The sequence below is a fragment of the Engystomops pustulosus genome, chromosome 9 (genome assembly GCF_040894005.1).
Source record: "Engystomops pustulosus chromosome 9, aEngPut4.maternal, whole genome shotgun sequence".
In the NCBI taxonomy this organism is placed as follows: Eukaryota; Metazoa; Chordata; class Amphibia; order Anura; family Leptodactylidae; genus Engystomops; species Engystomops pustulosus.
Window position 1 is genome coordinate 76,617,823 of NC_092419.1, and position 18,415 is coordinate 76,636,237.

General features: G+C 40.2%; 1 protein-coding gene across 2 annotated transcripts in view; it reads right to left on the reverse strand.

Moving 5' to 3' along the window:
* The window catches only part of LOC140076981 (uncharacterized), a 68,223-nt gene that overhangs the window by 38,582 nt on the left and 11,226 nt on the right, over window positions 1-18,415 (reverse strand). For both annotated transcript variants that reach the window (XM_072123800.1, XM_072123801.1), the window contains exons 3-7: window positions 15,315-15,376; window positions 10,664-10,766; window positions 10,491-10,576; window positions 7,080-7,180; window positions 438-508 (exon numbers count right to left, since the gene is read on the reverse strand). In XM_072123800.1, coding sequence (XP_071979901.1) covers window positions 438-508; window positions 7,080-7,180; window positions 10,491-10,576; window positions 10,664-10,766; window positions 15,315-15,376 — 423 coding nt within the window. The remainder of the gene's footprint in view (window positions 1-437; window positions 509-7,079; window positions 7,181-10,490; window positions 10,577-10,663; window positions 10,767-15,314; window positions 15,377-18,415) is intronic.

The window sequence follows — 18,415 nt, forward strand, 5'->3', positions numbered from 1 at the left end:
ATTTTTCAATCATCTTTGTATTGTATTGATGAACTCAGAATGTCAATATGATTAAATCTGTGATACAGCAGGGATCAATAAGTTACCACTTAAATTGTCTTGTTGGCACTTTGTGACATATAAGTGGGTTTTGGTTGTAGCTTGGGCACTCTATCTCCAAAAGGTTCGCCATCACTGCCCTATGGTATAATGGCTCTAGAGTCTTGGATCAGCACAAGCCATAAATTGCAACAATCATCATGCAATAAAATGTTGTATACAAAGCTTTGCAAAATTAATAATCATAATAAAGGATTCAAACAGTGAAGTCAGAAAGGGTCAATTTGCCAGTCCTTCAAAAAAATAATTTTACCTAGCATTCCAGAATATAGGAATGGATCATTACCACCAGTATTAAAGCAGTAAGTGATCCTTGTGTTTGGAAGTATGTGACTTACTGCGTTCATGAAGTTACCAGCGTTCAGTACCAGCTTCAGGATAAAATGAAGTTCTGTGCACTGTAATAACTCTGGAAGAAATGCAAATATAAGACACAAAAATAATAAAAATCTTCATATTTCTAACTGCATCTGTAGATGAGATTAATTCAGTTTGCATTCAATTTCTGTAGATATAAGAAAATAATTAAGATAATGGAAAATAAAGCAGAAACACTAACATTGCAAAGAGGTTGTGCTTAGCATTTGCAATAATTCATCCACATGCTTTGGAGTAAATTGGTACAGTTAAATTATCAAAGCAAAAGAAGAAAACATAAAAAAACAGGAAAGTCATGAGGAATTAGATGGTCATGAAATATTTTCTAAATGATGTAAAAGTATAATCCATAAATCTGATATATAGCGGTTTATTACTCAAAAAGGTCTTTATGTTCCGACTCTGGAACAAAGACTTCCACTGTTAAGAACACAATAGCTACAGACTACTGTGTGCCAGACAATAGATGCTGGCAATCCTAGCTTGTGCACCAGGGATGGGCTTTCTCTGGCATCACTGGAACCAAGGCCTCGGATGGTTCATTGACATAACCGTCCTACCACACATTGTACAGCAGCCACAAAATGTATGATCATATGTACTCCGTGGTCTGCCATACAGGCTCTGAGCCTACGACTGTGTTATGACTCCTCATGTCTACTGTCTGAACAGACAACACCCACAGCTCATACCTAGATGAGTTGCCATGTTAGAATTGTAAAGATTGTTACATCTAGTTAGTGATTTAGAGTTGATGAATCATGCTGTAAACCTTAGGCAATTGCTGGAAGCTGCCAAATACCACTTTGCTGATACTGTCCTTCTCTTCCCACACTTAAAGGAGTTTCCAGGCTTAAGAAAAGTTATAAAAAATCCATAGAATAGATCCTCAATATCTAATTAGTGGTGTTCCAATACCCAGCACTCCACAGAACAGATGTTCTCAGCAGAATGGAACAGGAAGCAGACAGCTCCATTCTCTGGGTAGTGGTCAGAAAAGGTTACTGCAGATCAACTCCAATTCTTTTGAATAGAGATAAGCTGCACTGACTCAATTCAGCCACTACACAGAAAATGGAGCAGTGTGTTTATATTACATTCTGGATATAGAACTCCTGCTAATCTGATATTGCTTACCTATATTAAGATCATAATTAGGATAATCTCTGCCCACAAAAATTTCTTCAATAGAAATGGGATTTATGCATATGGCAGAGTTATGCTGAGATAAGCATAGGGACCTTATATTGTCTGTAGTTTATCTGACTAAAAAGTGAATTGCGGGCAGCCCTGAAGCCGTGCACTCCATATATGTCTGCTCCCGATGGCCAGTCACATTTACTTACTTTACTTGGAATTGTTTATCTTGTCAACAGCTAAATATTTTTGTCGGGCTCCATGTGAATCACAGAGACATGCCAGCATGTCTGCTAAGTCACATTTATATAAATTATGACCCAGCAGAATAGCTCATTCATTAAACCTTACAATATGTATTTTCAGGGGACACTTAAAGGGGCTGAACACAATATGGATGTCTTTGTAAAGTGCACACATTCATGACGATCTGTCACCAAGTACAAAACACTGGTTGATGCAGCTTATTGTTGTAGCCCAAATAATTTTATGTATTTTTTAATCTGTCTACCTGTTCCAAAGAAATGTCCCCAGAAATTTCTATATAAAATATTTTAATACATTTCAAAGAGACACCCCCTTACCACCTTAGCTATAAACTTTATACCAAGTTTCCTTGTATGTGGATGAACATTCATGAGGATCTGTCACCAAGTACAAACCAAACATTATTACAGGCAGTCCCCGGGTTACATACAAGATAGGTTCTGTAGGGTTGTTCTTAAGTTGAATTTGTATGTAAGTCGGAACTGTATATTTTATCATTGTAATCCCAGACAGAACTTTTTTGGTCTCTGTGACAATTGGATTTTAAAAATGTTGGGTTGTCATAAGAATCAGGATTAACAATAAAGCTTCATTACAGACACATTTGATAACTGTTATAGCTGTTTATTGTAGCCTAGGACTAAAATACAATAAATTACCAATATCCAGTGGTCCGTTTGTAACTAGGGTCGTATGTAAGTCGAGTGTTCTTAAGTAGGGGACCGCCTGTACTGTATTTTATTTGGATTTGACTATTCATAATTAAACTATTGTGAATGCCCCCCCCCCCCAAAAAAAAAACGCATGAAAATGGCACTGAAATGATTGTTGGAACCTATGGCATTCCAAGATCAGTCAAAGGAAATCTAAAATCAATATCAAGTATGCTAAACACTTACTCATATATCCAAGCACTGTCACTGTGGCTATCTTCTTATGTTTGTTATTTATGGCTTCCTTTCTTTAAAATTCAACTTTTATCATTATATGAATGAGTCTGAGGTGTTTCAGGAGCCCCTCTGTGCTGTAGCTTCACAGGCTGTTACAATGAGCAGAGCAGGTCTCTCCTCCCACTGCACTTTCTGTTGCTGCTAAATTATACAGCCTGTGAATCTACAGCATTGGGGGTCTATTTCAGGTTTATTAGCACAGTTTTAAAAGATAATTTTAGAAGGATGAAAGCCATGGATAACAAATAGAAGAATATTACCACAGTCACGATGCCTGTATCCATGAGTAAGTGTCCCTGGTTTATCATACTTGATTTTGATGGTAGATTTCCCTTAATGGTAAACCTACTAAGATCTGCTTTACAGAATCAATAAGCTGAGTAACCAGGCCCCATGTGGTATATGTGGTATATTATGTGGTCATAATAATAGTTGATAACTCTTTAACAAATGTATTACTATCACCCAGATGAGGAATTGTTAATACAAGGGAGATATCTATTTAAAGCATATCTACCAACACTAAAATCACTACCTTGCTAATAGATCCAGGGACTGGATCCTCTTAATCTTATTATTTGTTATACATGGCTTTCCTTCTAAAATCAACATTTAAAATTATGCTATTGAGCCTCAAAAGAGCTGAGGAAACAGGGGAGGGTGAGACAGTGTAATAGTCTGTAAAGCCAGATAATTGGGCTAGCATATTTAAGCATAAATTTAAATGTTGATTTTAGAAGAAAGGAGGCCAAGGACTTCCCCTGTGGGACAAACCACCAGCGGATTTGTTTTTCAGTACTATCTTAATGCTGATGATATCCAGCTATATACTTCTGCACGTAAAACTCCCCATACCTTACTCCAGAAAACTAGTGACCGTCTCTCTGCTGTCTCTAACATCATGTCCTCTCTCTTTGTGAAACTCAATCTTATGTACTGCTCACCAACCCTAACCCCACTGTCCCCTACCACAACTACATGGTAAAGTGGGAAAAGTTCTTGGAAGGCAACTTCCATTGACAGTGTGAAAATAATTTGGGATAGGGAAGCTAAAACCTCCCAATGTGTACAGTACAAGTAAAACCAATACAAAGTATTGATGTGGTGGTACTATACATATGACTTGTTTCACAGAATCTTTCCTGCTGAGTGAGATGCCTGCTGGAGATGTGGCTCCAGAAAGGCGCATGTTCCACATATTTTCTAGTCATTTTCTCATATCAATACTTGACGGATCATCAGGGACAGTCCTAGGCTTCCAGATACCACTAGAACCCAACGTTTATCTTTTAAATGCTCTTCTCAGCAGGATTGGTAAGACTACTCCGGCACCTCCTTACAGCTGCTAAGTGCCTTATAGGTGGAATTAAGCAGCCCTTCCCTCCCATGTAGACTTTTGTTCAAGGGTGCATGATATTCACAATATGGAACATTTAACAGCACTTTTCTACAACAGAATCGAGCAATGTAATCTTATTTGGGCACCATGGGATGACTTTGGGAGACGTAAAAAATGAATGTTAATGCAGTGTTTACACGAAAGCTGTAACACCAAACATCAACACTAGGTATTTACTCGTGCATTGATACCCCTTGCCTTTTGTGTCTTTCTTATATCTGTGGTATGTTAGATCTTGTGTCCATTAAGTTACCCCTTCCTGACACTAAGGGCTTCTCTCTGAGCAATCAGGGGCACGGCTCGCACACTTATGATACTTCCTGTATACCTCCTGTTTCATGATGAAACCTTCATGTTACAATGTGATTTTTAACTGTTCATTTCTATTTTGGAATAATTTTAAAAAATTTTAATAAAGAAAACAGTTATACAAAAAAAAGATACTTAATCTTTTCAATACGGAACTTTTTTTCCACTGTCTACTAACTGACCCAACCCTGACATCTGCGCTTCCATTTCTGATTTAACCATAACCCTGAGGCAGAAGGCCCTCTGTTTTGGGTTGTGCTAGACTCTGACCTGTTGTGCACCATATATTCAATCACTTGCACCGTCTTGCCACATGCACCTTAAAAATCTGTCTAGAGTCTGACCATTTCTTACAAAGGAAACCTCTGAAACACTAATAATTCCTCTGATTCACTCTTTTATAAGATACTGTAACTCCCTACTAATTGGTCTTCCACTTACTAAACTCTCTCCTCTAGAATCTATTGTTAACGCAGCAGCCAGACTTGTTTTTTAGTCCAAACGCTACAAGAATGACTCCAATCTATGTCAGTCACTGCACTGGTTACCCATCTCCTTCCAAGTACAGTTTAAATTAATCACCCTCATACACAAAGCTCTGCACAATGCCGCTCCCCTCTCTCATCTCAGTCTATTGCCCAAACTCTTCAATCTGCCAGTGAGATTAGATATTCTCTTCCCTTATTTGAACCTCTCACTCACGTCTCCAGGACTTCTCCCGAGCTGCACCAATTGTCTGGAATGCTCTACCCTGGTCTGTCAGACTAATACCCACCCTCCAAAACATCAAATGTGCTCTTGAAACCTATCTCTTTTGGCAGGCCTATCACAATAACTGCATGTACATTCAACTCTCTTACTAACCCATTCTATGTACTTCCCCATGTGTTATCCAGCACACCAGATACCAAGCTTCTAAACTTCTCTGCAGTTCCATTTACAAGGGAGGTTCAAGAAGTACCCGTGTTAGAAATTAAGACACTATTTTTCAAAGAAAAAAAATATATTTTTCAACATAGTCCCCTTTAGAAAGATACACTTCTCCCAACGTTCCTGACATTTTTTAACCTCCCCAAATAATAGGATTTGTCAAACTCTCCAAAATACGCCTCTGTCTCGACGATGACTTCCTCGTTTGAGCTAAATTTTATTCCCGCAAGCCATTTCTTCATGTTAGGGAACAAGAAAAAAATTGCAGGGAGCCAGATCAGGTGAATACGGGGGAAGGGGGGGCGGGTGCAGCAGCAATTCATTACGCATTTATGCAGTTTGGCAGCGACAACTCCGGATGAATGTGTTGGTGCGTTATCGTGTTGAAACAGCACCTTCTTTTTCGCCAGATGCGGCCGTGTCTAACTCATTGTAGTATTGTCCAGTGATAGTTCTTCCTTTTTCTAAAAAAATCAATGAGGAGGACACCGTTAGCATCCCAAAAAATCGTCCGGTCGATGGGACTGTCTTCGACTTCTTTGGAGTAGATTCACAGCAAGAAATCCATTGTTTTGATTGTTGCTTAGTTTCTGGTGTGTAATGATGAATCCAGGTTTCATCAACGGTGACAACTCGACGCAAAAACTCCTACGGATCTCGCTTAAATTGCTCCAAACACTGCTTCGAAGTTAACAGCCGCATCCGCTTGTTGTCCACCATGAGCAATCGCGGCACCCATCGGGCCAACAATTCTTTCATCGCCAACTTATCATGTAAAATATTAATTACCGTGCCGTTCACACACTTTCGTTCGTTGATCAGCGAGTTTCATATTGTGGACTTTTTGAGTGATTTCCTCGGTAAACATGCCTACTAGGCGTCCTGGTCGCTCCTCATCAAAAGCGGATGTTCGCCCACGTTTAAATTCGTCTAAGCAATATCTACCTGTGGTCATAGATGGAGAAGTGTCCCCATAAACAGCATCCAACTTTGCTTTTATCTCCTTGCATTTTTTCCCATCCAAAAACAAAAAGCAAATTACCGAATGATCTTAGCGAAAATCATGAAACACGTCTTACTCAAATGGCTGCCAAATCCAAACTAACCTATCAATCAGTCTGCAATTTGTTTTGCGGTTGTTTGATAGATGGCAGCACACGATGATAACACCAACTTCCTCTGTCGTCAAACACGGGTACTTATTGAACCGCCCTAGCTTGTACTCTGTATATAAGATGGCAGATGATGGCTGATTCATATATATATATATATATATATATATATATATATATATATATACAAGCTCTGTGCCTTTTGTGTCAATCCTTCATTCACATGGACTGTTAGCTTCTGTGAGCAGGGCCCTGATTCCTATTGTTTCATATGACTGTGTAATTACTCTGTAATGTCTTATTTTATTTGTATATGTTCCCCATAATCTGTAAACCACTACAGAATTTGATAGTGCTAAATAAATAAAGATTAATAGTATTATTACTAACTCTCCGTGGTTTATCTTGCTTGATTTAGATGGTAGATTTCCTTTAAAGCAAGCGAAATATTTATTTTTAAAGCAGGAGAAATATCTAAGAATGTATAAGATGCCTCACCTTCTGCTGCTGATGTTAGGTCTTTTGCTGCAGATAACTGAGATAGGACAGCCGGGTAGAAATCCTTCTTGAGAATAAGTGCTTCTAGACGCAAGCAGTAGCTACAAGGAGTAAATATTAACAATATGGCAATTATTATTGTTTCATGTAATAACATACAATATATATTATATACAATATTCATGAAATATGCAGCAGCCATGACATACCTGACTCCTTATATCAATGGTTTATACATGGTATGTTCCAAAACACATACAACAGTCTATGTTGTGTATTATATACCTGTATATGGAAAATGTAACTTACTCTGGATGTATACAGGAACATGTGTACATTTATCTAGTTTCTAAATCAAGTTTCTAGTGTAACTACTTTAAAATATACAACGCACCTTTCAACATGACATGGGGGTTGCTGAAGAATCTGGTGCACCTTATACAGTGTATATTATGAAGCAGATTAACACCTTCCAGATCCTGTTTCACTGCTCAGTGTGATGGCATCATTCAGAAAATCATCTTTGAATTGAGATGTAAATTGATTGTATAAAGTCATGGAGGAAGAGAGCTTAGCATTGAAGTCAAGCTCTCCTCACCGCAAAATGGAGATCTGGTTAGCGATGTCTCTGGATGCAGGACCATCAATTACAGTGAAGGGGCCTGAAGTGAGGAGAGCTTGAATTCAGTGTTAAACTCTCAGCCTCCTTGACTTTATTCAACCAAATTACATGTCACTTCAAAGTTGATTTTCCGGACGATGCCACCACACTGGGTCATGAAATAGATCTAGCATTCTGCTGCTTGATGATAGTGGTTTATTAGGTCAATTTCTGCTGACAGGTTCCCTTTAACACAATATGAAACACATGTACGTCATAATACTGTTAATAATGCATTATTTGCCAACATCCACCACTGAGATGTGACTGTTAACCTTTTATCTGGATGGAATCTGTAGAAAATGTCTTCAATTTTTAAAAAGTGCACAGTGAAAGACACAAAAAATTATGCAATCTTGGAATTTTTCTCCAGCTTCACAGAGATCGACATGGAAGAGTACAATTTGTTAGGCAGAACCTACAGCTACATAACAATAAATAAGTTATGGATTTTTAAAGATGGGGATTGAAAACTGGATATGCAGAAAACTAAAATGGCCTGGTCCTCAAGGAGTTAATCAATCTCCCCGATATTCATTTATAAACAAGGGCCCATTAGAGAATTATCTTTGTATAGGGCTAGCCCCTGTACCAGCCAAACTTGCTACTCTGTAAAACTCTGATGTGTAAATTGTCTAGTGAAAATAAAAGTTCTCTGTTTTTCACCTTCAAATGTGAGCAGGAAGGGAGAGTGATGTTTTTACTTACATGTGCTGGAATTGGAAGGAAAGGTCTAGCTAACTAGGCAAATGCAAGTCAGTATCAGCTAGAAATAATCTCTTGCAAGGAACGTTATTCCAAAATAGTCATGTATTGCTGTTAAATAAATTCAACAAATGCCATTTTACAGCCCGTCTCGCAACCTCCTGTGACCTTCCCCACCTAGTCCCCTTCCTTCCTACAATTATTCTCAAGGGATTTGTGAGCAACCAAAAGGGAAAGTCATTTTTGATTGACAGTTTTTTGCTCTATTTGTTTTTGATACTCCTGTCAGTTTTACTAAAGTTTTATAAAACATCTATGAATAGAAACATATGGGCACACTGGGCAGTACAATGAGCACAAAACAGAGATGTTCATTCGTTACCAACTGCAGAAAAGCATAAAAAAATAGATGATTATACACCAGGCCAAATTATGTGGATACTGCACAAATAGAAATAGTGTGCTCCATGGTGTACCCCCATATGTTCCATCAGATGCCACAGAATACAGGTTTGTTGCTATACAGAAACAGCTCTGTAATATGGTGTTTATGGCATTAGAAATCATGTACGCCATAGTTATTAATTCCCTGACACTAATTTATAACTACACGCTTGTCCTCACAAACAATCTGACCCTCCTAATGTTCTGAAGGCTCAGAGCCAAGGCTGGGTCACTGCTGTCCATCATTCTGTAGCTTATTGTCTCACATGATGTCTCCTCCCTACATATCAAATGTAATTTCCCGTTTCTGCTCTTTTCCTGTGTTTAGCTTGTGGATCATAACTACACTTTTCAACTCTTGCTTAGCTTCATAGAATAAAACAATAGATGGAATAGACATAGGGGTTAATTATCATTGATTTTCCTGAGCTTTTTTGCCTTAAAAAAGTCACAAAGTAGTTGCATTGATAGATTTTGAGACTTTTCACTGCTGAAAAGTCTCACTGGGCTATTTCCACCTCTTAATTCATCTGGTGTAAGCATAGAACTACTGCTACTGCAAAGCTGTGCAACACCATGCAGATTAATGACTTCATAGTCACTCCAGTTCCCTACTGGTCTATGTGCTGGGACTGTTTATGCATTTTGAAACTTTTTTGGGACTTTTTTGAAAAAAAAAATTCTCAGAAAATATATAAGAACATTTATTAAAGGGCCAGAGCCACTTGAATGAATCAGATGGGCAGCGGAGCACCAAAAATAGACATAGAACTGTCCTAAGGAGCTGCCCAATGATAAATATACCCAATAGATTTACTTACCCGGCCCATTCGCGATCCAGCGGCGCGTTCACTGCACAGGATTCGGGTCCGGATGGGATTTATGAAGGTAGTTCCTCCGCCATCCACCAGGTGGCGCTGCTGCACTGAAAATCATCTGAACGCGACGGAATACACCGAGCTGGACCAGGTGAAGGTAAGCGCTTCCCAAGCGACACATTTTCGGTTTTTAAATGCGGCGGTTTTTCTGAATACGTCGGGTTTTCGTTCGGCCACGCCCCCCGATTTCCGTCGCGCGCATGCCGGTGCCAATGCGCCACAATCCAATCAGGTACAATCGGCGCAAATCGGAAATATTCGGGTAACACTTCGGGAAAACGCGAATCGGGCCCTTAGTAAATGACCCCCATTAACTTACAAAGTCACTAGAGTTAGCTAAAAGTGCATTGTCCTTCTATAATGCTGAGTGCGGCAATTCGCTAAGATCGTGTGCCTGAAATCATGAATGTGTCGCTTCCCCACACTTGTCCGAAAGAGTTCACCATCTCTTTTGTGGTGCACCTTTAACATAGGGCGTGCAACACAATTTGTCACAGTACACTGTCCAAATCAGTCGGCACGCTCCCTAATTTGTGTCACATGGAAGCCATCGCAGCTGCGCCACAAAAGGGTTGCGTGCGCCACAATCCCAGCGCACACAATTCTTAAATACCTGTGCAAGCTGTTTTAGCCATGAAGAACATGTATGGTCCCAAAAAAGTGCACAGCGCAACCCTTAGTAAATGTGCCCCATTATATTTAGGAGATTATGGTGTAACCTACCATGGAAGATCCATCAGGAGCATCATAAACAGATCTGCTTCACTCAAACGCTCTCTATCCCCCTGAAAGGATTTCAGACGGTGGACCTTTTGTGGAGACAAGAATTTTATAAAACCATGAAAATAAAGACTCTTCACATCCTCATAATATGCAAATGTGAAATGTTTCCTTACCTCTTCTCTGTCTGGAAGATGTTTCAGAAGCTCGTTCAATCTCTCTGAACTGTAAATATCTCCTCTTCCCAGCCTTATATCTTCAACAATCTCTGTTGCTGATCTACAAGAAAATCATAGAATCATTGCCTCATTCTGCACCGCATTTTACCAATACTGGAGGTTAATAATAATAAAGCGTTATTTATATAGCACCATCATATTCTGCGGTGCTGTACAGATCATAGGGTACATGCAGAGTAATAACATAATCAGAAGAATAGGGCCCTGCTTGCAAGAGTTTACAGTCTATGAGATTAAACACTTTAAAACAATGATTTCTGCTCACCTGGAAAATGGTAAAGAATTGTTTACAAGCTCAAAGAAAATCTAAAAGTCTGTACACTACATGTGGACATGCTAGTGCAGCTTTTCCAGCACTTCTGAGATGGAATGAAATATCTGCCAAGTTCTGCCTGGTGTTGATTTTTTTCTATAACCTATGGCAGTAATATAGTAAATTTGGTGGGATTGGTGTCACTAAAACGGGCATTAGAGGCAGAAAACCCTCAAAAAGTCGGGATTGTCTGGCTGTGTGCTAAAACTTTTTTCATGACCTGTACGTCAGAAAACTGCTGTACCAGGCATGATAAATCAGTCCTAATATGGTTAATGAGCTATCTACTGGCCGGTGTATGGTGCTAGGTTGTCTGCTATTACTCAGTACCACACACCATATAGCAGAGATTCTCATTAAAATGTTAGTCTATTTGAGTAACCTCAATGGGTTTTATCTTTGGTAATTTATCAAACCTTGTGTAAAATGTTTTTTTTACCCATCTCTCTTTGAGACATTTGTTACAAATGTCTCAAAAATGTCGCACAAATGTCTCAAGTCATGTCTTTCCATTTTCTATGTTTTCCTTAAAGACCCGTCACCAGATTTTGACCATCCTGACTAACAATGCCTGCTGATAAAGGGTCACAAGTCCTCCCCATATCACCTTAAATTAGCTGCCAGTGGGGCACTGTACCTTAATTACAGACGTTTTTCTGATATGAAACTTAGCTTTTCTGACTCATTTCTGGTATCTCTGACTCATCTCTCTCTAAGGCTACTAGTGAAGCAGTGAACCATGCCCCATTATTGTGACTGATGTGACACATTTTTGTGCCTTGTGTTACATTTGACCAGAGTGACATCATGTGACCAGAGTGACATCATTGCAGGTATATCAGCCTTCTATTAATAGCAAACTGTACAACATGTATGTGATTACATGAAATCACAGCATACTCCATAGACTATGGAGAGGAGTAGAAGTCCATGGAGGCTGCTGTGACTTCATGTGGTCAGATACGTGCATGGGGTACAGTTTGCTATTATTAAGAAGCGAAAGTACCTGAGATTATGTCACTCTGGTCACATGACATTAACTGTGACCCGTAAGGAAGCATAAGGAATGAAAAGGAGTAGATGGGAGGGGTATGACATGCCCCCCTCTGATGCCAGGTAATATAAGATAAAAGGTGATGTGTGGATGTAAGCAAAACCATTTTTAGCTAAAAGAAGGGTGCCTATCCGTTAATAAAGCTCTATAGGAACCTGTAACTGGTTGTATATGTGCAAATGTGGTGACAGGTTCCCTTTAGGCATGGTTTCGTCTGGAGTTTTTGTGGCCAAAAATTTTGGAAATTTTAGAACATTTGAAATGATAAATGTAATTTGTGAAGTTTAGCACATCTGGAATAGAAGATAAATGTGTGTTACTGACGATAAACAGATGTTCAGCGGACATTTCAAAATGTCTCCAAAAAGGCGCAAAAATTGAAATGATGCAATGGATCAGCCCAGGACCCATGGCCGTATAATAAATTATGCACGACGTGTACCCAGACGGTTTGTCCCTATTCACCATAGCTGTAGCAGCCGCAATGTTAAGGGGCCCCTGGGCCCAGGAGGTGCGGTCGAGTCCCTCTATGTCCCTTCTGCTTCCCTAACCCTGCTTAACCTGGCTCCACTAGTGTGTCCAGGCAGTGGGCCGTCCTATCTTCTTCCTGCATGAAGACATGTGACGTCACATGACACATCCAACGCTGCCAACACTGTGTGGAGGTCCAGGGTGCCTACTCACAAAGGGTACATCTTTTGGCTCCACTAAAGGCCTAAAGCCAGGATAAACATCAAGCCAGTCTAACATGTTCATGCTTGATGGTCACAATATCATCGAGGAGGACTGCAGGACTCCAAGCACTGTCCTTCAAGGATTCCTACCTTAACATTCTGCCCGGAAGCATCATGTTACTTTCCTGCTCAGCCTTCATCCAACCATTTCTACAGTCTTCAGAACAATTCTTTCAAACAATACAATTTCAAAGAACTTTAAAAAGGGGGCAAATTGTCCACATGGATCATGGACTCCATGATATGCTGTCTCTCCGGTCATGAAGCTCCAGACTAGCTGAGAGCCAACTCTACATCAGCTTCCTTAGCTGAGCACTGTCACATCTATCGGTTCTACAGAGCAGCCACGTGGTCCTCTCCATCCTCATCTATAAATCTCTGCAGGATGGACTTCTCTGCCTCTTAAGGCTTCAGCCTTCAACAAGATGATGCTGCAACAGGTGAGACTAAGATCCCTCCCCATAAGTACTGCTTGCTAAGTCCCATATGTGTGCTGCCGAACAGACGAAAAGGGAGGAAGAAATTTGCTAACCGAATTTTCCATTTCCTTTAGTCCGTGAGGCAGCACAACTTTCCCGCCCTTAAATGATGAATCATTACAGCTATATACCATACAAGGGATGTGTGTGTGTACTCTGGCCGTATATCTGTGGAGTCAGGGTGCGCATGCGTTTAAAACGCTTTGCAAAAGCTGAGGAGAAATTTGTCTAATTAAACAACTGTTAACACTTGTGTTTACAAAACACATCTGTAAATGCATTGTTATTGCATGTGTTAACATTTGCAGTTTTCAAACACAAGTGTTAATAGCTGTTTAATTAGGAAAATCTCTCTTCAGCTTTTGCAATGTGTTTTTAAATGCATGCGTTAAACGTTAAACGTGACGTGTGACCGCACCCTCAGCCAAGACACTAATTGTTTAATTGTCTACTACTGCTTTTTAACCTGTTCTCTTCTGAGTTGTACCTAGGGGAAGAATCCTATATGTGTGTGGCCTCACGGACTAAAGGAAATGAAAATTTCAGTACGCACATTTCTTCCATACATGTACACACACAAATATATATATATTGGGCAAAAATAACACATATTTTACCAGTTTTCCTCATATTGTGGAGAGCAGTATAACAGTGCCAACATTACTGCTGCGTGACATCACAGACCTGATATTACTGCTCATCCTTATATATACGCAATGCCAAAACTCCAAAGGTTACTTTTTTGTGGTTTTTTGACCAGTTTAGCATTTTAAATGTAAAGTGTCATCGAGATGCAGAACTCTGTGGTTTTACAATAAACTTGATATATCTGAATCTGCACATTTTCGAATGTTGTTGAGTAGTGCCCAAAAGTAAGTGTTTTTTTGCGATCTTACATCAATAAAGATTAATAACTGTATTATAAAATGTTGTACCACTTTCTGAATATGCTATGTTTCAGTGTTTTAACATTTTGAATACATACATTTTTTACGTTCGGAGATTAAAAAACTATTTTTATCTATTTTAAGACAACCAAGTGTGGATCTTACAACAACTTACTTACTTGGGCTCTTTGCAAAATGGCCACAAACTTTTTAAAAACAGTTTTCTTGAAATAATAGTTTTTGATCTTTCCCTTACCTGAGTGTAATAGTGTATTTTCCTCAGTATTTCTTGTTGGTTTTACCTCTAGTTGCCCAGCACTTGATGCAATATTTTGTATATAATAAGACCAACAAAAAGCAGGTCTACCAACTCTCAATCTCTTAATGAATGTGGAGTGTCAAATTTGACGCTCGTTGCTTCTTCTTACAGTGCTCCAAATACATTAAAGGAAATCTGACATTTGTTTTTATGCATTGTGGACCACACATACCTTGGGAATGCTGTGGCTACATTGATGCAGAAACATATCTTTTAAATCCCTGAACTGAGTGATCTTGCTCAAAAAACAATTATAAAATTTAGGACCTTGGGAAAGCTGGGTTGCATGCTGCCTGCCGTTTATAAACACATTACATGGAGCTTCCTGAGCTGTCCAGAAAGGACTAATCAACCTGAGCTGGATGATTCATACACAGCAGCTCGGGGATGGTGCAGGGATTGATTACTTCTGCCTGTCAGGGACAACACAGTGGTGACATATACTTGGCTTAGCTGGGCAGGACAAGTCTGGAGCAGTGCATAATTAGGGTGAGGACAAGCGCTGAGCAAGCCAAAGGAGCGAGAGAGCCTCAGTATCATAATTTTATAATAGTTTTTTCAGCAAAATCACTCAGCTCACTGATTAAATATGATATTTTTCTGCATCAGAGTCGCTACAGCTTTCTCAAGGTATGTTTGGTTCATAATGAATTAAAGCAAATGGTAGATTTCCTTTGAGGCTGTGTGCCACAACATATAATCACAGTGCAAAACACCACTAAAATTGGGCACCAAAAAAACAAAAACAACAACATGCATCAAAAATAATAAGGTCTCTAAAGTTGGACCCATTTAATGTTACCTTTTGAACTGCTTCAGAAAGATACCAATGTTCATGCTTCTTCTAGAATCAAGCAAAAAGACCTGCAGAGTAAATGATAAAACGTGAAAAAGATGTCCCAATACAAAGATATAACACCTGCACAACCACTACCACTCGGCCTTTCATGTACCAGCCTGCCCCCACTATCTTCATGTACCAGCCTGTTCTCTACAAAATCCCATTTCATAACATCTTTTCATGCCAAGAACAACATTGTGTAGTATTGTGCGGCAAACCTGTGCTTCCTATAGCAGCATCAAAAACATCCTTATAAAAAGAGAAGTTACAGCTCTGTCCTTAACAATAGAAAGAATAGGAAACATGTCCATCTCTTCCTGGGATATCACGCCACCCGCACATTTCACACGGGATCTCTAGCACAGTCATGTTAAGTCACATGTCAATCTGTTTTAAGATAACTAGCAAACAGATCTTTAAATAAAACAATTAAAGAATACTTCCACCTCAAATAAACAAAAAGAATAAAATATTTGTATGGAATTTTAAAATCTTGGATGCGCTACTGGAGAAACATGCCATTGGGCTGCAGTTCTGGACAAGGTCTATGGACAGAGATGCTTAGCACAACAACTGAGAATCCTGGTGCTGATGGGAGTAGTTGTGTGGACCAAAGTAATACAAGTTTGATCATTTATTAGTTACAGTTAACGAAGAAGGACAACAGTGAAAATCAAGCACATGCCATGCTTTTTTAGGACTGATGGCACATGGTTGTACTAAATGAAATACTTTTTAACAGACCAGTGCCATTGGCAATTATTTTGGCAGATCGTGTGAAGGATCCGTTAGAGGGTAGAGCATTTCCTAGTACCAACTGTTTTTCAAGAATCATTTGTAGAGTATAGTTCCTGAGGATCCGTGAAAAACGGATGCCAGACTGAAACAAATCGCCCATTAAAAGCAGACGCGTAAAGGTAGCCTTAGGCAGAAACATAGAAACCATTTGCAATATGTTGTCTGGAAACACAAACTTATGAAACACATTCAGTGAGCTCACATTAGAGAAATATAAGAATGATAAGAAGGAATATATCAAGCAAATGTAAGAGAGAACGCTAGAGAATATGGAGAATTTCTGCTCTACCCAATGTAAGTAAACTTGCTTGGAAAACTGACCTGATTAATTAACAGCTAATAAATTAAAAATGTGGCATGCAGTGTGGCCTTTTGTTCCACCCGTTACTTCACATTGAGTTCCCTCGTTATCACATTGTAGCCCCTCGGATATACAGCTCTGCCTCATATGGTATTAAAGCTCCCCGCCCCCCCCCCCCCCCCGCAGCTACCCCTAATATTGTGTCTCCCCAGCAGCTCAACCACTTATTGTATCCCACTATCACTGTGCCCCAAGCAGCTCCCCATCTTATTGTGTCCACCCCCCAGTAGCTCTTCTTGTTATTGTACAAATCCAGCAGCTCCACCTGTTAATTTGCAACCAACAGCTCTCCCTCTTATTATGCCCCCACCACAAGCTCCTGCTCTTAGTTTGCCCCCAGCAGCTCCCACTTTTATAGTGCCTCCCCAGCAGTTCTTCCTCTTTTAGTGCCACCCCAGCAGTTCCCCCTCTTATAGTGCCCCCCAGCAGTTCTCCTTCTTATTTTGCCCCCCAGCAGTTCCCCTTCTTATTTCATCCCCAGCAGTTCTTCCTCTTAAAGTGCCCCCAGCACTTTCCCCTCTTATAGTGTCCCCCCAGCACCTACCCCTCTTAAAATGCCCCCCAGCAGCTCCTCCTCTTATAGTGCCCCCCAGTAGTTCCCCCTCTTGTAGAGCCCCCTAAAAGTTCCCTCTCTTATAGGGCCCCCCAGTAGCATCCCCTCATATAGTGCCACCCCCAGCATTGTACTCATCTTTCTCTGTTTCCTCGCAGCAGCACCTCCTCGCCTTCTGCTGTATGTAGCACTCAAGCCGGCAGGCAGGAATTACATCATCACATGGCGTCTGCTGCCTTTGCTACATACAGTGGGTACAGAAAGTATTCAGAGCCCTTTAATTTTTCTCCTTGAGATGGTTCTACTCCTTCATTGGAGTCCAGCTGTGTTTAATTAAACTGATGTGTCTTGATTAGGAAAGGCAAACACCTTTCTATAAAGACCTCACAGCTCACACTGCATATCAGAGTGGAGTGCATGAATATCATGGAGAGGTCTAAGGAACTGCCCAAGGAGCTCAGGCACACGTCTGGCCCAGGTTTCAAAGGAATTTCTGCAGCACTCAAGGTTCCTTAGTGCACAGTGGCCTCCATAATCTATATGGAATATGGAAGAAGTTTGGGACGACCACAACTCTTCCTTGACTTGGCTGTTCAGCCAAACTATGGAACCGACAGAAGCCTCTTCTCAGTGCAAGTCATATGAAAGCCTGTATAAAGTTTGCAAATTAACAAATAAAGGACTCTGAGACTATGAGAAATAAGATTATCTGGTCTGATGAGACAAAGATTGCACTTTCTGCTGTTAATTCTAAGCAGTATGTGTGGAGAAAACCAGGCACTGCTCTTCACCTGCCAAATACAATCCCAACAGTGACACATGGTGGTGGCAGCATCATGCTATAGGAGTGTTTTAGCTGCAGGGACAGGATGACTGGTTGTAATTGAAGTAAAGATGAATGTGGCCAAGTACAGAGATATCCTGGATGCAAACCTCTTCCAGAGTGCTCTGGACCTCAGAATGGGCTGAAGGTTCACCTTCCAACAAGACAATGACCCTAAGCACACAGCTAAAATAAAAACATTTTACTTCCCCTGCATGGAATAATGATCTACGTATCTATTGAGAGTTCCGGCACTTCAGTATTATATGACATTTGTGCATCTACCCCCTGCGTGGGGAAAACCTGGCGTATTGTGCCTCGAGCGACTATTTGTTTTATTTCAAATAAGACCCGTTGAAACTAAAAAACAGAGCAGCGGCTTCAGAACAACTCTGTGACCATTCCTGACTGGCCCAGCCAGAGCCCTGACATACATACTTTCCGTATCCACTGTACAGCAGAACCAGAGGAACAGAGGAAGTGATAGTGCAGGGAGCTGCCGACCATCACTTTCTTCACCATCACTG